This window comes from Puma concolor, chromosome D2, assembly GCF_028749965.1.
Source record: "Puma concolor isolate L17-30 chromosome D2, mPumCon1.1.hap2, whole genome shotgun sequence".
Taxonomy (NCBI): Eukaryota; Metazoa; Chordata; class Mammalia; order Carnivora; family Felidae; genus Puma; species Puma concolor.
In genome coordinates, this window is record NC_141677.1 from 13422208 (window position 1) to 13443807 (window position 21600).

General features: G+C 36.9%; 1 protein-coding gene across 8 annotated transcripts in view; it reads left to right on the top strand.

Moving 5' to 3' along the window:
- Positions 1-21600, top strand: part of ARID4B (AT-rich interaction domain 4B) — a 157549-nt gene that overhangs the window by 84173 nt on the left and 51776 nt on the right. For 7 of the 8 annotated variants that reach the window (XR_015241548.1, XM_086679639.1, XM_086679638.1 and 4 more), the window contains exons 7-12: positions 411-502; positions 8427-8565; positions 14046-14125; positions 16076-16152; positions 17571-17725; positions 20653-20725. Coding sequence is in view for 7 of the 8 variants with exons in the window: in XM_086679639.1 (XP_086535765.1) it covers positions 411-502; positions 8427-8565; positions 14046-14125; positions 16076-16152; positions 17571-17725; positions 20653-20725 (616 nt within the window). In the remaining variant the exon portion in view is untranslated. Of the gene's footprint in view, positions 1-410; positions 503-8426; positions 8566-8593; positions 10854-14045; positions 14126-16075; positions 16153-17570; positions 17726-20652; positions 20726-21600 lie in introns of those variants that run through there. The other variant, XM_086679644.1, reaches the window with a different exon arrangement.

The following is a 21600-nucleotide window of genomic DNA, read 5'->3' on the forward strand; positions in this document are numbered from 1 at the left end:
TTATGATTCCCTTTGAACAAAGAGAAATTTGAGTAGCGGTTGGTCCCAGTTTAGGTGTTAGGTCCTTACATGTAGGTTTTTATCTCTGAAATCTATTTTCTAGTGTCTGTTTTGTATTTTAATCATTCTTAGAAGTCTGTCAGCTTTCAAATAGATAACGAAACCATGTGGAAAGAAGAATAAATTTCTTTTCACTTTTTCTTTTTTGTTTTTTTTCCAGCAGTGGGCTCATTCATCTTGATTCTAATATCTTTGAAATGACAGTTTCAATCTTTAGGAAAGTTGTATTTTAGTCTTCCTTGGGGGCAGTTTTTAATCTTAAAATCTAAGCATATTAAACTGATTTGGTTTAAAAAGGAAAAAGAACTTGCAACGTAATAACTGTGCTGGGTTTATGTTCTTACCCACAGACATTAGACCAGCTCCCACTCACCAACCCTGAACATTTTGGCACTCCAGTCATAGGAAAGAAAACAAATAGAGGAAGAAGATCTAATCATATGTAAGTCCATTTTCATGACTGTTAGTTGAACCTGAATTCATTTCTCCTTCTAGTATTGTTTTAATAGTTATTAATTTTAAATTGTAATTTGCAAAATGCTAACTGGATCTAATAGTAATTTCAGACTCCTTAGCACGGGTGTTTGAGATTCTCCGTGCTCAGCCAACCTTAACAGGTGTATATCTGCCTGCCATTTCTCCCTACATGTATCTTGATGCTATGGTCAGTATTCGCTGAATACAGCCTTTGTTTTCCTGATACCGTGCTTTTATTCATGCTCGTTTTTTCTTTCTCAGATGCCACCCTTTCATGTCATTGACTCACACATTCAGTCCTCCAACAGAAATGCTCCCACCTTTATGTGAACTTTTTGTGTCTCCCTGCTCTTTCCTTGAAAACAGATGTGTTTTCTTTCCTCTGAACCCTCTAAACCCTCTAAATTCTGTGCATTTATCTCATGTCAAAGGTAGTATTTCACCTGTTGTTGTTATTGTAGTATTTGTTTTCTCTTCCTAATAATATCCTTGACAGAAACCATCACTTATTTTTATGTCTTGCAGTTGTGACATATATTCTACCTAACAAATTACTTTTTTTTTTTTTTTTCCAACGTTTATTCATTTTTGGGACAGAGAGAGACAGAGCATGAACGGGGGAGGGGCAGAGAGAGAGGGAGACACAGAATCGGAAACAGGCTCCAGGCTCTGAGCCATCAGCCCAGAGCCTGACGCGGGGCTCGAACTCACGGACCGCGAGATCGTGACCTGGCTGAAGTCGGACGCTTAACCGACTGCGCCACCCGGGCGCCCCCCCAACAAATTACTTTTAATGGGACGTGCTTAGGCTGCAAAGGCTCTACATTAAAAAGGATCACAGGATCAAAGGGGTCATCAGAGATAAAGAAACAATCTTCAAACAGTTGCCAAAAGAGAAATAATTTATTGCAAAGGACTGAGAAGCAGAATGGCATCAGACTTCTCCATATTAACACTAGATGCTGGTAGTCAGTAGAAGGCAGAATGGAGGAATTGAAGTCTCTATTAAAAAGGAGGACTTGATTACCTGATATAATGAAACACTGGGAGGAAATTAAAGATATCATCTTAACAAATAGAGAACAAATAGCGAAGGCATTAAGTAACTCCCCCTGGAAATTATCTAAGAAAGGAAAACTTAATATAGGATGGAGGGTGAGGAGGTGTCTTAAACATAAAAGTTGAGTCCTAGTAACAACAGGAAGTCAGCAGAATAATGTCTAAAATGTATAATACCAGTATAAGAATATTCTTTAGAGATAAGGCAGTAACTCTCAAAGAAATAACTAAAATAGTTAAAAACATAGTTGCCTCCACAGGAGCAGGAGAAGAAAATTGGAAGGGATGGGTTTTTAATTTACTCTGTTGGAGGTTGTTTCAAAAACAATTTTGAACATTTTACTTGGATAAAATTAACAAATTTTTAATGAGTCTAAGCCCAAATATTTTCAGAGTAGCTGTTAAAAATAAATAGTGAGTTGGATTATGAAATCTTTAGTGTAAGTGAATGCTTTCATTCAGTATTTTGAGTTAGGTATTAAATCTAATTGTGGCCGAGCTTTGGAGACAGGACTGGGGTAAGCACTGTGTCTCATGTTACTTTCAGCCTTACAGCAAACTCCTGAAGATAGGTATTGCTTTTACCCATACTAAAAACTGGGGAAATTGTCCTCATACACAATAAGTAATCCAAAGAACACAGGAAGGAAAGGACCAGGACTTGAACTCACCCATATTCCATGGACCTTTACCCATTCATTGATTGACTCTTACTTAGATAGAGTAGTACTTCAGTTACTTTCCAAGTTAGTTTTAACAGTAAATAAATAGTGTCTCATTGAGGGAGAAAATGGAAAGACTGATACTTGCATTGAAAAAATATTTGATAATAGTATTTTCCTACTGTACTTGTGATTCAGGCCATGCTTTTTTTTTTTTTTTTTTTTTTTTCCCTTAACTCTGATACTTTAAGAAAATGTTTTTCTTAATTACTAAGGAATAATTTCTCTCACTTGTGATTTAGCTTGCTGATGACTTGATTATTTTTAGGGTACTCAGGGCGTAACTATTATTTACTCTTGTGCATATGATGTTTAAAATTTGAAAAATTCTATCCAGGAAGAAAAATAAATGAAAAATGTATGATGGCATTATTCACATGAAAGAGTCCTTTTGTGATTATTTGATGTTACTGTGATCTAATAATGTTACCACTTTTTTCGAGGGCTGTTAACATTGCCATAAAATATTCACTGAAGCGCTTATAAGATAAATCTTTTGATGTCTGTTTGAAAATTAATGACTTCAATTGTATATTAAAAGTTTTTATCTACCATTGCTCATTAGTCTTCCCATAGTTTAGTAGTCAACTTCTAATTATGCGTCATGATGTCAGAACAGTGAGGTGGGGTGTATTTAATGTAAAATTATTTCATTAGTGAAGATTTCTACTTCTCCTCTAGCTTTTGAGAGTGGTAGTGTTGCCCAGTTGTTAAGAGTGTGAACTGTGGAGTCGGTGACCTGGGTGTGAATAACTGTTTCTGCCACTTCCTTGCTGTATAACCTTGGGCATTTTACTTGGTCTATTCATGCCTCAATTTTCTCCTCTGTAAAATTGAGATATTACCTATCTTTCAGAGTTGTTGCAAAGATTAAATGAATTCTTAAAGTGTTTATATAGGAAGCACTATGTAAATACTAGATACATCATGAATTGAATGAAAAAATTTTCATGAACTATTGGTATGTAACATGAGTTCATTCATAAAATGTGTCTATGTGTGAGTTTATAAAAATTCTGCTTACTTATTGTTTATGTCTGATAGGTAGAACTGTTTTGGGGTATATTTGAATTATTTTTTTTTATATTGCTTTTTAATTTTTTAATTTATTTTTGAGAGAGAAAGAGACAGAGCATGAGCAGGGGAGGGGCAGAGAAAGACAGAAACGTAGAATCCGAAGCAGGCTCTGGGCTCCACGCCTTCAGCACAGAGCCTGACACAGGGCTCGAATTTATGAACCACAAGTTCTTGACCTGAGCCGAAGTCAGCTGCTTAACTGACTGAGCCACCCAGTCACCCCTATATTTGAATTTTTTGAAACAACATTTCTATATTATATTATATTATATTATATTATATTATATTATATTATATTATATTATATTATATTATATATATTGCAGGAAAAACTGTTTTTGTATCTATCAAAAATTCTTTTTAAACTTTGAAAAAGATGGCATCTAATATTTAGACATGTTTTACCTTTCTTCAACTGTGATCTAGACGTATAAAAATAAATTTAAGGATCGTTTATAGACTATCACCTAGAGTGATCTACAAAAGTGACCCAAAATCATGATGTATTAAAAAATCTATTAGCTGAGGTCTCCTTTTCTTGAAGATGAGACTAAAGCATGCAGTTGTCACTGAGCAAGTTGATCTTTGCTTTTTAAAGACTCCAGCAAATGTCTAAGTAAGTGATTTTCCTGTTGCGAATAATGAAAGATTTGCTGTTGGGATTATATTACGTATGTGCAATGTATGGCAGACCGAAGGTTGAGAATTAACTTGTAGGGAATGACGCCCTGCTCATCTGTCACCTTGTTTGGCTTGCTGTCCCTTCCCGCTCGCTATTGTGGTCATTCTCATGGCCAAGGCACGTAATGTTCTTGTTTATTGGCACCTTATGCCATAGTATGTAGGCGCTACAGGCAAGTACCACAGTTGGAAATTCTTTTCTTCTTAATTATACTTCCTCAAAGTTCTTTCTCCCCTTTCTGAGTGATTTTCTACAACAGAGTCTTGGACTCGGACCTTAAGGTCATTTATCTGACCTTCATTTCTGCTCTCATTACTCAACTAAAAAAGTCTTCATTTTTGGTTCCCTGATTGTCATTTAAAATGTAATTTTGTACAGGGGCACCTGGGTGGCTCAGTCGGTGAAGCATCCAACTTCAGCTCAGGTCATGATCTCACGGTCTGTGAGTTCGAGCCCCACATCGGGCTCTGTGCTGACAGCTCGGAACCTGGAGCCTGTTTCAGATTCTGTGTCTCCCTCTTTCTCTCTCCTCTCCTGCTCATGCTCTGTCTCTCTCTTCTCAAAAATAAATAAACGTTAAAAAAAATTTTTTTAATAAAAATAAAAAATAAATAAATAAAATGTAATTTTGTACAAAGATCAATGAAGTTATCTCTTCCCACTTCCCAGGTATACCACTACCTTTATTTTCTTTTAACAACTGTTAATCCACATACCAGTAAATCAGCCTCCAGCTCTTCCAAAAATTGATGATTTTTGACACCTTCCTTCAGATGAATTTTATGTATCTTCTACCTTTAGTTAATTCTAATGTATTCAAGTATTTTCTTAAGATTATTATTCTCTAGTTTTTTAAAGCAAGTTGAAATTTTCCCTTAATTTAGCCATTGTATACAGGTATTTTGTTTGATTCTGCCTAAACAATAGAATGCCTGAAATTATAGAAAAATCGGTGTATCCTCACCCCCTCAAAGTGTTTTCCAGTAATGAGGCAAAAGTATATATGCAGCTGCTACAGTAGGAAATCAGTCTGCTTGCCATTTTTTTTTTTCCTGTTCAGAACAAGAATAAAGCATAATAAGGCCCATAATGATTCTTGATAGCAATTATTTATGGGCACAGATTTTACTCACTGACAGCGCTAAAGTTTACCCAATAAACTAGTGATTTGTAACTGACATTTACAGGTCTGCAGATCTTTAAAAAATTTTTTTTATTGCGATGCATTTAACATACCACAATTCACCCTTGAAAAGTGTACAGTGTGCCTTGTTTTTTAGTGTATTCACAGACTGTGCAACCAGTACCACTGTCGAATTCTGGAAGACTTTTTAATTATTTGCTGTTTTATTTTGATATGACAATTTGATTCTGGTTTCCTTCTTGATAAAACTTAGGGGAAAACAGCTTTTTAATTTAGTGTGTAAAATTTGAAACTGAGTTACTTGCCTGAAATAATAAGGAGCATTGAAGTCAGAATTACATTTCCAAATTGAGCCTCTGAAGTTCCTAGCTGAGTTTTCTGCTTGTGTTTCATCATTTGCTGTTCTTTGGCACATGTCTTGTCTTAAGTTCTTCTTACTTGATTCACAATTAATGGTAAAAATTAATTTATAATTGTAACTCTTACAGTTAATTGTGATCAGCTTTAAGTAATTAGCTGTTGGTCTGTGCTTGTAAACATTTCTGTGTAATTAGCTTTGTTTGCAGTGGCATCATCAGATGTTATTTCACAAAGACAGTACTGTATTTTGTTCTGGCTCAAGTAAACAAATACTTTCTTACTACCAAAGAAGCAACAACGTCAGAGGGGAATAAAAACCAAGCAGGTTCTCTGCTTGCTATGTATTTGCTCCCTTAAAATACTTTTGATGCTCATTTATTTTTGTTCCATCAGTTTATTGAGTGCTTGTCTTGTGTAAGTTATTTCCTGACCAAACTCCTGTAAGAGGAGAAGTTAAAGGGATCCTAGGTGCATATAATGGTGTGGTTTACACTGGTTGTGTACGTTATGCCACTTGTTTACATTTTGTGATTTCAGGAGAAATAAAATTAGATATACCATAGTAGAGAGAAAGAAATCTATCCAGTCCATTTATTTAGTCAGCAAATATGTATTGAATATCTATGCTTGTGCCAAGCACTGTTCAGGTACTTGGAATATATCAGTGAATAAACAGGCATTGATAAGATGTCTGCCCTGAGGCTTATATTCTCTCATACGGGGGAGATGGGTCAGAAAGAGAAAACGTAAGAACGAATTAAGCAGATTATGTAGCATGATAGATTTTTCAGTGCTGTGGGAAAACAATAAAAGGAGAGATTGGGACGGGCAGATTCTAAATTTGAATGGGACAGTCAGGGTAACCTCATTGAGATGACATTTGAACAGAGACTTAGAAGAGTTGAGTGTTTCCAAATGTCTGGGGAATAGAGCATTCCAGGCTCTGTTTGACTGCAAAGGGGGAGTAGGAAAATGAGGTGCTAGTAACTGGTGGAGAAAGTGAGGTCAGGGGATTTTTCTTTTTAAAATGTTTGTTAATTTATTTATTGTTGAGAGAGAGAGAGAGAGAGAGCGAGCAAGCACAAGTGGGGGAGGGACAAAGAGAGGGGGAGACAATCCCAAGCAGGCTCCAGACTCTGAGCTCCGAGATGTTAGTGCAGAGCCCAGCTGGGGACTCAGACCCACGAGCTGTGAGATCATGACCTGAGCCCAAGTCTGCTGCTTAACCTACTGAGCCACCAAGGTGCTGCAGGGGATTTTTTTTTTTTTTTTTTTTTAAGTGGGAGAAATAAAGCATGTTAGTGGAAATAAGGGTATGCTGATAGGACTCAATATAGCAGAGGCAGAAAAATTGACACAGGAGAGGGAAACAAGCATTGTGGGAACAAAGTCTTCATTTGGGGAGTCGAGGGGGAAGAAATCTAGTGCATGAATGGGAAATGGTTTTAGAGTGGAACTTGGACATTTAGTATGTAAAGCGGATAGGTATTTTATGTAGGCAGCCCTTTTTTATGTATATACATACATCTATATATATATATATATATACATATATATATAGATATATGTATATATATGTAACTTTCTCATGTCTGAAGCCTTCATTCTTGTTAAGTCTTAAGAAACAAATGAGAATTTTCATAAAGATGCAGATGACTTGTTAGGCAAATAAAGCCCGGTTTTCTCTCTCTGTTTTACAGATGTGATCTATGTTATCTGTGATACTGGGACTTTCTGTCTTGCTAATGATAATGTCTTAAAGGGTGTCTATTAAATCCTAGCTGAATAAGTTTTTTATAACTGCTTTGAAAAAGCAGTGATTATGGTTTTAAGGTTGGTTGTGTTCTACAGCCACTAGAAAGTGGAGAGAGAAAAATCATTGCCCTTGAGAAACACTTGTAATCAAGTAGAACTCAGACTTGGGAAGTCTGTCATGACTGCCGGAAGCTGTGTGTCTATTTTTAAGGTTTTATGCTTTGCTAATACCAAGCTGTATTGGTTTTTCCTACCTTCTGTTACTTTCTGAGTAGCAGTTAAATTACTATAAGTGTCATTTGAAGTACCCTGGTTCTCAGCAGCAAACTTGGAAAATTTGCTTTGTTTCTGCCAGAAGAAAAGTTTTAAGTTACTTGATCATTGAAATCAAATAGTGATATTTCCCATACTGTTCTAAAATGTTTAATCTTATTACAATAGTTTTTTTTGGATTTTTAAAAAATATTTACGTTGAAGTGTATAAATATAAAGGAGTGACATTTATATCTCCATCCCTTTGGAAAGGCATCGAGACAAATTTAGAATATATTCGATTTATGCCAGTCAACCAAATAGATAAATCATGTTTAAGGTTTTAAAATGATTTTTCAACTTACATTTTTTGTCCGTGAACTTGGTCATTGCTGAGTATCTCAAAAATGTTTTCATCCCCGTAGGTAATCAATATTCGCCATTATTCAACCTCCCCATAAATAAAAATCTTTTTCTCTTTTTAAAATTATCTTTGTACTAGGAGTATAAAATTTAATATCTTGGGAACTCCCAACTCTTTTGAGAGTAGCATCTACTGTATTTTTTTGTAGCACTGGGATGTTTCATATAGGGCCTTAAGCTTTTTGAGTATTGTGTTCTTTCCAAGAGATTTTTAGGAAAATGATGTGCTTTCTTTTCATGATAACCCTTTTTATTATTATTTAGAAATTTAGAAAATTATATAAAAATTTAAATTTGCCATTCTGTAGGTTTTTGAAAATGGGATAAGATTTCTGGAATACCTGTATTTATCAGCTTGGTATGCTCATTCTCTGTGAAGATAAATGGAAATATCTTTTTTTTTTTTTTTTCCTAGACCAGAGGAAGAGTCTTCTTCATCCTCCAGTGATGAAGATGAGGATGATAGGAAACAGATTGATGAGCTACTAGGAAAAGTTGTATGTGTAGATTACGTTAGTTTGGATAAAAAGAAAGCACTGTGGTTTCCTGCATTGGTGAGTAACTTCAGTATTAAAGAGTTTAACTTTCAACTATTTAAGTTCATGAAGAGGACAACTGATAATCTTACTAGTATTTTTCACAAGTACAAAGTGGGGAAATGGTTTTAGCATCATTTAGTTTACACAAATATTACTTTCAAAATTGTCTTTGAGTACCAAGAACTCTTGAAGTCATCCAAGAAAGGCCAAATTTTGGTAATTTTAGAGGCTAGGTATATGAGAGTTCATTATACTTCTCTTTCTATTTTGGGTAGAAAAGTCATAATGCAAATTTTTACAACTCCTAAATTCATCATGCAGAAGATTGCAGAAGAGGAGACTTTCTTTTTCTACTGTTAACTAAAATGATGTCTGTCTATCCTCCTTTTCAGTGAACATGTTTTATATTCTTTATCCTGAGCTCCGTTCAGTGTTTTGCACAAAATAATTGCCCAGTAAATGCCCGTTCTTTCAGTTAAAACTTAACATTGTATTTTATAATTAAAACTAAAGAGGGTAATTATTTGTTTTAATAAATATAAATGCTTTATGATACCTTTGTACCTTTGCATATATCCATCTGTCCATCCAGTATTTATTGGATGCCTGTTGTATGCAGGGACTGTGCTAAGACCTTTACAGGGACTATGAGGCAGGTATTATTATTTATCCTCACTTAATGATAAGGAAACTGAGTATTGGAAAGTCGAAGTAAGTTGGGTAATAAACTGAAAACTTAAGTGTCAACGTATGAGATCATTGCTTTTTTCCTTAAGCACTAAGATTGCTTTGTAAGAATTTCTTTTGAAAACATTTTTTTTTTTTAATGTTTAATTATTTATTTTGAGAGAGGGGTGGAGGAGTGGAGAGAGAGGGAGAAAGAATCCCAAGCAGGCTTCACCCTGTCAGTGGAGAGCCCAACACAGGGCTTTATCTTAGGAACAGTGAGATCATGACCTGAGCCAAAAATCAAGAATTGGATGCTTAACCAACTGAACCATACAGGTGCCCCTGAAAACATGTTTTGTTTTGTTTTTTAATGTTTGTTTGTTTGTTTCTGAGAGAGCATGTGCATGCACGAACTGGGGAGGGGCAAGGAGAGGAGAGAAAGAATCCCAAGCAGGCTCCATGCTGTCAGCGCAGAGCCAGTAACGGGGCTTCGATCCCACAGACGGTGAGATCATGACCTGAGCTGAAAATCAAGAGTTGGACGCTTAACCAACTAAGCCACCCAGGCACCCACACTCCAGGCTGTGCTAACAACTCAGAGCCTGGAGCCTGCTTTGGATTCTGTGTCTCCCTCTCTCTTTGCCCCTCCCCTGCTCATGCTCTGTCTCTCTCAAAAATAAATAAACTTTAAAAAAAAAAGGTCTCTGTGTCTTTTTCTAAAACAACAGGAATATTAATTTTTTCACTGTTAGTATATTCAGTATTATGATTCTCTCACCATAATTTCTGAATAGTTTTCTTGATGATGGGAAAAATATTTAAGGATTTATGATGTTGAATTGTCAGTAATCTGCTTAGGAACCATCTCACTATCATTTAAAGAATCTTAGAATTATTCATATATGTAATCCTTCCCCCCAAAGTGAGATCTTTTGGACAGTGATGAGTACTTTTTGTCAACTAGGGTGTAAACTTGTGTTCTAAATCAAACAATCTTGACATAATAACATAAATAGTATTTGGGTTTCAATTTTTAAAATTAGTTTTTACAAATTGAGTAAATTTTACGAGCGTTTAGTAACATCCTGCTAGGAAACAGTCGTGTACTCCCAGGACCTGTGAGCAACCTCCATGGGTTTAGCATCTCCCCTGACCAGGCACTGTGCTGAGCTTGTCTGTATAAACAGTCTCCTTTATTCCTGAGACTGAAGATAAGTGGTATTTACCCCCATTTTAAGAGAAGGAAATCTTAGCTTCCATGACTCATGCAGTTGTCTTTTTCAGTTTCCTTCATGGTTTCTCCTCTAACCAACCTTGAAATGTTGCTGTTCAAGGTTCAGAATATATCACTCTGTATTCTCTTTTGGGTGATCTCATCCCCTTTTATAGCATTGGTTGCAGAGTTAACAAACTGAAATGCCTTAGGGACCAAGAAAAGAACATACATGGGTGAACAGGATGAAATACGGATTATCATTCCTGTGGCAGAATGGAAAGTGATCCCACTTACACACCACCAGCAGCATCGGCCAAAGCTATCATATGTGTAATTTTTGAAACCCATGAGAAAGTGTGATTCCTTCAATAGCTCAGTTGGTCAAGTGGAGGACTGCAAAAACCATGAGGAAAAAAAGGTAGATTTTATTCATAGTTTTAGACCTAAGTTTGAGACCCTTAGTATTTAGGCTGTTGACTCCCAAGTTTATATCACAGTTCAGACCTCCATTGTGAGCTCTAGACTTGGGTATCTCTCTATTTAGTATCTCCATTTGGATGTCTTTCAGCCACCTCAAAACTTAATAAATTTAAAACTAAATGTATTCTCTCCTCCCTTCTTCCGAAACTTGGCCCTTCTCCATTGTTTCCTCTCACAGTGAATGACATCATTTGCACAAGACAGAAACCTGAGCATCCCTCTGCTTGCTCATCTCTTCACTTCCCTAATTATCTCTCATAGTTCTCTTTTCTTTAATTTGCCATTGCCACCACTCTGCAGCCAAGTCACCACCTCTCACCTGGATGTTTTAATTCCATTTTAATAAATAAATAAAAATAATTGTAACTTAATTTTATTTTTATTCTTTTTTTAATGTTTATTTTTGACAGAGAGAGAGACAGAGCGCGAGCGAGCATGAGTGGGGGAGGGGCAGAGAGACGGGGAGACACAGGATCTGAAACGGGCTCCAGGCTCTGAGCTGTCAGCACGGAGCCTGACACAGGGCTCGAACTCATGGACAGTTGAGATCATGACCTGAGCTGAAGTCAGACACTCAACCGACTGAGCCACCCAGGCGCCCCTATTCTTTTTTTTAAAGTTGGATTTATTTAAATAATCTCTGTGTCCCACATGGGGCTTGAACTCAGAACCCCGAGATCAAAACTCACTTGCTCCTCTGACTGAGCCAGCCAGGCACCGCCTAAGTAATTCTTTAAAAGGCAAAGCAGTTACAACATTATCCTTCCTCAGAGCCTTTCCTTAAAGATTTTAGATTTTATTCTAAGAATTAACCAGAAAATCTGAACCCTTTTCATCTCTCTTAATCACTCCAGGCAGAAAGTTAGCCACACTGCCCTTTTGCTCTCTGGAACAGGGTTCCACTGCTTCCTGTCTCTGACGCTTCCTGTGATTAGTTTCCTCTGCTTGCAGTGCACCCCTTTGCTGCATATACATGCGTACGTGTACATCCCATGTCAAGCCACCTCCTACTCAGGCTTGAAAGCTGAGCTTAAATGTTGTGCCTTCAAGGAAGCGGTCCTGTGGGGTGCCTGGGTGGCTCAGTCGGTTAAGCGTCTGACTTCGGCTCAGGTCACGATCTTGGAGTTTGTAGGTTTGAGTCCCACATCAGGCTCTGTACTGACAGCTCAGAGCCTAGAGCCTGCTTTGGATTCTGTGTCTCCCTTTCTTTCTGCCCCTCCTCTACTCACTCGCTCTCTCTCAAAAATAGATAAACATTAAAAAAATTTAAAAAAAAAAGTGGTCCCTGATTACCTAGATAAGGACTTAACGCAATAGCAGTTAAATCAGTGTGTACTCTCTTACTTAGTGCTTGTCTTCCCAACTAGAGTACAAGCTCCGTGTAGGGGGGAGCGGTGACTGTCTGGGCTTCTGTGTTCTCTGGCATCTAGTACAGTACCCTGATGTGGTAGTTAGTATCTATAGCATGATTAGACCAAATATTAAGTATTTACTTCAGAAATTTTTTACATTTATTTTGGGGGAGAGGGAGGGAGAGAGAATCCCAAGCTGGCTCTGCGCTGACAGCACAGAGCCCAACACAGGGTTCAAACTCACAAACTGCGGGATCATTGCTATGAACTGAAACCAGGAGTCGGACGCTTAACCAACTGAGCGACCCATGGCAGGCGTCCCTACTGGAGGACTTTTTTGAAATGACAAGGAAGTTTCCTTGGATGCTAATACATAGAGCAGACTTTTTTCTTTTTTTAAAAATGTTTTAATGTTTATTTATGTTCAAATGAGAGGCAGAGTGCAAATGGGGGAGGGGCAGAGAGAGAAGGAAACACAGAATCCGAAGCAGGCTCCAGGCTCCTAGCGGTCAGCACAGGGCCTGACGTGGGGCTCGAACTTGCGAACTGTGAGATCATGACCTGAGCCGAAGTCAGACGTTCAACCAACTGAGCCACCCAGCCGCCCCATGTAGCAGACTTTCATCAGTGAGTTTATTCACAGTGCCGTCAGTATTTAAGGAATGCCTGGTGCACTGCAGTTGCTGTTACGGAAAATGTGAACTAACTTTTTAAAGACGAAATTAGAACTCACCTGTTTCTAGCTCCTTTCTGACCTGTGGTGAGAATAAATGGCCTTTATGTACCATTGTCATTTTTCAGAGCTAATTAGACTGTCCTTAAAACAAACCTGTCATACTTATTTAGCCCATTTTTCATTGTTCCTGGTATACATAGTGGGCTGTCTTGGAATTAAAATACTAAAAGTTTATAGGCGTCTTGCATTAGCCTTTAGGAAGGAATGCTTGAACCTCACTTTAAATAGCAGCTGAGGTGACTCCAACTAAAGTAAATCTTCTTCTGTTAGTAATAAATCTTATGTAGCCTCCAGAAAGGTATCTTCTTTATAACATTTACTTTTTAGAGTGGGTAGCATTGGGAAGAAATTTTAGTGCCTGTTATGTATATTTAAATGTAAGTAATAAGTGGAACTCATCTCTACCTTTTTTAAGTTAGAGACTGCTCTGATACTTGCTCCCATTTTGGTTTCTGTTCTCCTAGCCATGCTGCAGACCCTCTGGCTTTAGCTCTTTGTTCCACCCCAGCCTCCCCTTTCATTCCAGTGTTCTGTTTCTAACTAGACCTTGGTCCACAGCTTCAGTCAAGCCATGGCCACGCTTCTGGTTTCAACACCAAGCCAGTGCCAGAAACGATGTGGGGAATCAAGAAAGCTGGAAGGATATAGGATGTAAATTTAAAATCACTTGTGTGTATTTTCATGTGTGTGTACCTGTTTACCCTACAAACTAAAATTCGTTTTTAAGCTTTAAGCTGAAACTATCTTTTATTTAAAAAAAAATTTTTTTTTAATGTTTATTTTTGAGAGAGAGAGAGCGAGAGCCCAAGAGAGGGAGACAGAATCTGAGGCAGGCTCTAGGCTCTGGGCTGTCAGCACAGAGCCTGAGGTGGGGCTTGAACTCACGAACCAGGAGATCATGACCTGAGCTGAAGTCAGACACTTAACCGACTGAGCCACCCAGGCGCCCCTGAAACTGTCTTTTAAAAGGATTTTAATAATTGATACATAACTGTAAATGTACTTTTAGTTTTAATAGTTTACACTTTTTTGTTTTTTAAAGGTGGTTTGTCCTGATTGTAGTGATGAAATTGCTGTGAAAAAAGACAATATTCTTGTTCGATCTTTCAAAGATGGCAAATTGTAAGTATAATTCACTGGAGGTTAAAAAAATGCTGTTTTTCCAAGTTAGGATAGTAAATGATAATAAATTAATTATTTCCAACGACCTTATGCTTTTACTTTTCATCATACAGAATGTTTGGAAGTGTGATCGTTTTTCACATTATCATTTAAGTGGTCTTACAGTATGCCTTACTTGTTTATTTTGTTTTTTTCTAAACTCCCAGAGTTTGTCAGTATTTGCCTGTATAGTATAATAGCTGGTGATTTGTTCAGGCACATTTAGATATATCTATTGTATCTAATATTTGATCGCTATATTTATTGATGTCTTTACTATTCTGGAATATTTAATTGGGCCCTAATATTTTTAGTTCTAATGGTTATACTGATACCTGTTGTGTAACATTCAACTTGTATAGTAGCCTGTGGATTAAAATGGGTTACTGCAAATGTATTAAGTATTCAAGTGATTTTTCATATAGAGCCTTTCTGGAACTGAGTTATGAATTTCTGTGTTTTTTTTTCCCCCCTTTAAGAATTATGTGACTAGAAAAGTCACGTATTTTATACTTGGCCTTATTCTGTGTTTATACCTTAAAAGGATCATCACATTTTAAGATTGGTGTTTGGGTTTTCAGGTTCTAGAAAGTGATTTTTAAAAACAATTTATGAAATCCACTTTAACAAAATGGAGATAATCAGGAATTTGAATATTAAAATTGAATACTGGTTCAATGGTATTAGGAAATTATTGTTAACTTTTAAATGTGTAGTAATGGTATTGCTTATGATTTAAAAAAAATTTTTTTTTAATGTTTATTTATTTTTGAGAGAGACAGAGACAGAATGCGAGTGGGTTGGGGCGGAGAGAGAGGGAGACACAGAATCCAAAGCAGGCTCCAGGCTCTGAGCTGTCAGCACAGAGCCTGACACGGGGCTCGAACTCACGAGCTGTGAGATCATGACCTGAGCCGAAGTCGGATGCTCAATGGACTGAGCCACGCAGGCGCCCCTGTTTATGATTTTGAAAAAGAATTTTCTTTTAAAACTCATGTGAAGTATATCACAAATCAAATTATATAATATCTCAAATTTCCTTCAAAGTAATCCACATGGGGTGGGAGGAAGTAGGTAGGGGTATAAGTGAAAGTGACTGACTTTATGATTATTGTAGTTGGAGAATGGGTATATGGTGTTTCATTGCACTGTTTTATTCTCTTTTGTATGTATTTGAAATTTTTTGAATAAAAATTAAAAATAGGCTGGCTGACAAATGTATTTGGAATAGTTTTCTGGCATTTGTAGATTGATACAGACCAAATGCAGAAGAGCTGAATGATACTGAAGGATGATTTATTATTGTAAAATAGGAGATGAATGTGATACATATGATAGAAATTCTTCCAGTTGCTTACATCTGACTCCCTCCCTCCTTATGATTGGGGAGTTCCATAAAAGACTAAGTTATATATTAGAAGTTTGCTTGTGAGCCTAGAATCCAGCTTAAAAACAGTTCTTAGAAGAACATTTATAGTATAAACAAGTACATTTTCTTCCAGTCTTAAATTCAGTAATTTCTTGTGATTATTCCAAGACAATGGCAAATTCTTACTATTTGACTTCTTTTTTTATTGGATTGATCCTGCCATCAAAGTATTTTCATTTACTATTATTTTCATTAGCCTCCCTGTTTTCAGTGTTACATTTAGCCAGGGACTCCTGATATTTGAGAATATCTTGTTTGAAAAACACCTCTCAAGGTGGGGTCCTTCTGTAGATGATGACCTATTTCAACATTCTGCTTAGCATTTTATTTGGGACTTGCAGCCCTGTGCAATCACTTTCATTGTAAATGTTAATGTTTTCATATTTTTAATATTTTTCTGTAGTGTATAATTCAACTCTTAATTTCTGTTGTGTTTTTTGTGGCTTTTTTTTTTCTTTAAAATTAAAAAAAAACTAATGTAGTACTTCAGTGCCAAGAAAGGATGTCCATGAAATTACTAGTGACTCTGCACCAAAGCCTGATGCGATATTAAAACAAGGTAAGGATAATCTTGGAATAGTTTATGGTTAACTTAACAACTGCTGAAGTGTTTTTGAAGATCAAACTTTCTTTTGCTCTTTAAAAAATGTATTTTGGGGGCATTTGGGTGGCTCAGTCAGTTAAGCATCTGACTTTGGCTTGGGTCATGATCTTGTGGTTCATGAGTTTGAGCCCCGCGTTGGGCTCTGCGCTGGCAGCTCAGAGCCTGGAGCCTGCTTTGGATTCTGTGCCTCCCCCTCCCACACACACACACACACACACACACACACACACTCTCTCTCTCTCTCTCTCTCTCTCTCTCTCTCTCTCTCTTTCTCTCTCTCTCTCTCTCTCTCTCTTTCTCTCTCTCTCTTTCTCTCTCTCTTTCTCTCTCTCTCTCTTTCTCTGTCTCTCCCTCTCTCTCTCTTTTTCTCTCAAAAATCAATGAACATTAAAATAAACAAATAAATAAAATAAAAAATAATATTTTTTATAATCCTGTCTTTGAAGTTATAGTTGGTTCTGTGTGAATTATACTTTTGTAAACCTAGGTGTCTTTTGTTACTATAGGGTTTCTTTTTCTTTCTTAGTTTATAATCAGGGGCAGTAATCTAAAAGTGGCAAAGAACTATATTACCAGCTAATTACTATAGCCTTGCTTTTGCCTAGTAAATAAAATATTACTTCCTAAGGATGGTAGAAACAGAAGTCAAAAGTAGTTTTGATTTGGCATGTCTCATAGTGTAACAATAGTCATATTTTATTGAGGAATATATCATAATTGCATTTTTTGCTTGGTTTTTAGCTTTGTAAATAACTTTATTTTCCTTTCACCCATATTCATCAAATCTAATAGTATGCTATGTAGACTGGTTAAAAATCACCAAGAATTTGTGGCTTAGAGTTTATTTCCATGTATTATAAACTGAAAATAACTGTGTCTAGCTAATTTTAGTTTAAGCTGATTATTACTTTAATTTTAATTCAGGTTTAACTAGAAATGAAGCTAATGCGTATTTATAGAATATCTTCAGCTATAACGTATGTTCATTACAGCGGCTTTGTGCTTGATATATGATGCTGATTCATAGTCATTTGTTGGACAAATGATCAGAAATGTACCAGTCTTAAAGTTGTTTTTACTAGGCATGTTTAGTTTTTGTGTAAAAGAAGAAAACTGTTCTTTGTTTGAACCTAAGTCCCCTTCAGTAGCAGCAGTTCGCCGTCTATAAAATGGGTGCCTGATGCTTCGGATGGTTGGGTTTGAAATGAGTTAGTACAGTGCGCAGTGCCTGGCACGTAGCAGACACTTCACAGATGTCAGTGGTGTTAGCACCGTAGTTTTACTTTTTTTTTTTTTAAATCTTTTTTACTACTATTAGACAAATCAGTTGTCTTAATTTCTCCAGTTCACATAGTTTATGGTCCTCTTTCCAGCCTTTGATCAGGCACTTGAATTTCACAAAAGTAGAACGATTCCTGCTAACTGGAAGACTGAACTGAAAGAAGATAGTTCTAGCAGTGAAGCAGAGGAAGAAGAAGAGGAGGAAGATGATGAAAAAGAAAAGGAAGATAATAGCAGTGAAGAAGAGGTAATTAAAAATGGTTGATGTCTCCTAAAATTAGAAGTAACACTTCAGTTTCCTTTGTGAGTTAGGATTTGGCATAAAGTCGTCAATCACTTAAGTATTTTTAGTATTAGAGATATTTCATAATAAAACTGTGTTGTGATGTCCGCCATAACCAGGTAGTTTGCTTGCTTACTTAAAATAGAAATATAGTCTTGTGAAATTGAAAATACTAAATACAGTTATTTCGGTAATCTCAAAAATGTTTCTTAATGATGATGTGCTTTTTTTGGTTTATCAGATAATAAGGGAAATACACACCTAACGTAGCAAATCTCTACTTTCATGTGCTTTTTCATCATCCTGTGGACCACTGTCACCTGGTACAGTGTTTTCATCTGCATATTTTATTGAAATACCTAGAGAAGTATAAAATACATCTTCCATCTAGTATTAGAAGAATAGTCAGCAAAAAAGGATTAATACCTTTAATACCTCTTTGATTCAGAAAAACTTAAATAATTACGTCTAACACAGATGAGTGGCTAGTTCTAATTAGATCATAAATAAGTCATCTGTGAATTTGTATGGATCAAGTAGGTGAAGTTTTAGATTTTATTATAACTGGTACTTTAGATCTAGCGGTGATAAGTACCAACAAAAGCTGTCCATGGTATTACTAGTGACATTGTACCACTGTACTCTTGAGTGGTTTGTTGAACGATTTCATAAAAGTTACTGGTGAATGGTGTATGTAGTGAAGGCTGTATATTTGACCTTGGAGTGAATGTTTTCAGGAAACTAAGTAAGTTAATCTCAATATGTAATATTTTCGGTAAGTTCTGAAATTCTGCCATTTAATTGTAATAAACAACTATTCATGAAATAGGATTGTTTCAGAGTTTATGTTTTATGACCTAGTGATCTGTGATGACAATGTGTAGTGTAAAAGTTTCTCAGCTTCAGTCTTCTCCCCCTCCCGCTTTTTGTTTAAAATGCTAAAATGAACAAGCAGTCCTTTGCTTCAAACTTTCCCAGTAGCTTCTTAGCACCTTAAAAGTCAAGCTTCACTTACAGAACTTCTTTTACAATCCAGTCCTGCCTTTTTACCACTTCTCTTGGTGTACCTTGCCATTTTGAACTTGATGCTGTGGCGATATTAAATTACATACCTTGCCTCTTCCCAGCCTGTACACATACCAGTACCTCTGCCTACAGTGCTCTTGCCTTTCCTCCCCCAGTTAGCCTGGCAAACTCCCGTTCAGTTTCAAAACCCTACTAACACGATCCCTCTGTAAAGGGAAACCTGTGCAGCATCACCTCCCTCACCTCAGGAAAGTTAATCGCTCCACTTGCTTAATTAATACCTTTCCTTGTGCATGTTTTGATCATTCACACACACGCACGCGCACTTATTGTCAGTTTTCTCCCCTGTAAGCTCCTCAGGGGTTTGGTGTTCCCTGTGCTCCTACTCAGAGTGTCTCATAATGTATAACTTGTAAATATATCATGATCAATAAATATTAGTTACTGAAATTTTCTTGCTTAGATTTGTGTTTTAGAAATGTTTTGGTGAAAGCAAATCTGGTTTCCAGTTAATCATTTTCTTTTACGTTAAATACAAACTTCACTAAATTTTGGGGACAGGAATAAGTTTGGCAGTGTATGAATGCCAAATATTGTATCAGGGGGCATTTAAGATCATCTCTAGAAAATAGGTTTCCTTAGATTTGTATCTGACTGCCTTACTAAAACCCACCTTCTGTGGACCATGTTTAAACTGAGAAGTGTAGATTTTCACATAAAGAAATTAATAATTGTCATTTATTCTTCTCTGCTCAACTGGCAAACTTGATAGTTTATCAACATGGATTTTTGTTTCTTGTTTTTACCTTGCCTTCCTTTGCTCTGCTAGCTTTTAAAATAAAGGGGCAGATGTCAAAACAATGGCATTAGACACATGATTTTTAAAGTAAAATGATATATTTCGGTTTATTTGGACTATCAGTTGAAAAGTATGGTCTGGAGGGTTACTGTCAGAAATACATTGGTTTCAGCCAGAGTAACTGCAGGTCCTAGGTGTACGTTTGGAATCACTTTCTTCACAGTTACTCCCGATCGTGTTCTCTAACGGCAGGCTCCATCGCTCACTTTTCTTTTATCTGAGTCAGCACCTAGCACAGTGCCTACGCTCGCTGGTGCTCGCTAAATGGTTTGTTGAATGGATGATAGTCACTGAATCGACGAGTTCCTCCATCTCACCTACTACCCTGCTCCTTGCAGGTCGCTTCAGGACCAGCTCCCTACTGCCACAGCCCCTGGCCACAGCAGCAAGAAGCTAGTCCCTCCCTTGTAATTGATAAATCGGGGAACTATTTTATTACTTGAAGATTTCCCTAAGTCTGAATCTTCAGGTATTGTAGATCAAGTTTGTTCCCCACTTTACTGATTTTGTTAGCTTGAAGTGCTGCACAGTGGGGCTGTATATCATGAAGGATACTTGGAGTTTCAGCTAATGGGACCCACACGTGTATAGTTCTGGAGGAGCAACAAGATAGTCTGTTGTGATGTGAAACCCTGACCCAATTTAATATAAGTGAGAGTAGGTCTTCTTGAGCCTGTGGCCCTGACTTAAAGAGTAGATAGATCTCTGATATGGGAAAAAGCTCATGAACCATCTTGCTAGTCTTATTTCGTACTTCTTATATGAGAATTTACATTTGGGATTATCGCTGTTGAGATACCTTTTAGGGCATATTCCTTTGGAAAGCATAAAATGTCTAGACGTGCCTGGTTTTGAACATCTTAGTGTTAAGAAATAATTTTTACTTGGTAAAACGTCTTTGAAATATTTTAGTAAATGTTAGTCTTTGCTTTTAGTAGGAAATCTTGTATTATTATGATGTTTAATTGAGGAAAATAACATTCTATTCTTCTGTGACTAAAATTAGGAAGAAATAGAACCATTTCCAGAAGAAAGGGAGAACTTTCTTCAGCAGTTGTACAAATTTATGGAGGATAGAGGTGAGTTTTATTTTTAAATGTGCTACCTGTACAACAATAACCATGAATAAAAAAACCATGAAGAATTCTGTTCATTAAGCTTCATGTCACTAATAATCATGGCTGCCTTACTGCCTGCCAGCGTCACCAGCACCTGGCATAGTACTTGGCATATAGTACACGGGAGGAGGAATTTGATAGTATTTTGATGGATATTATGGCCATGGACCCATATGGCCTGCATTCTGTTCTGCCTATCTGCCCTCCATCCATGGGTTCCCAAAGAACTCTTACGACTAGGGAGCAGTAGCTGAATGGTAATCATAGTACCATTTTATTTGTACCTACATAGATTCCTCTAGTAAAAAGCCTTCCTCTCTGGAATCACTGTTGGATATACCTTGGATGTGTATGTTTGTGTGTGTTTGTGTATGTGTGCATGTGAGTGAGAGAAAGAGCCAGAGAGACACCATACTCCCAAGTCTTCTTGTGACCCAACCACACAGAACGAAGCAGAGAATTAAACCATCCAGAGAGAGTCAGACATAGAGAAAGGTGGCAGAGTCTCAGGGTGAGCCTTGACTTAGTCTTTTGAATCTACCTGGTGGTGTTAAAGAAATACAAGAATCGAGGGAAAGAGGTATGGATGTTGACCTTTCGTTTTCGGTAGTGACCTCGTCCTCTGGTAACTGTGGCTTTGTCACTCTCTTGGTTATCTGCTGTTCAGAGTATAGTGTCTCCTTTCCTGGGAAGATGCCAGAAAGGGAGTAGGGAGAGGCAGAAAGCTTTCTAGCTTGAGGAGAAGGACAAAATGAATGAATAATATTTGGAAGTGCCACTGTACTTTGGGAGTTATTTGGGGGGGGGGATTAATATTTTTTAAATCCTCATTTGTA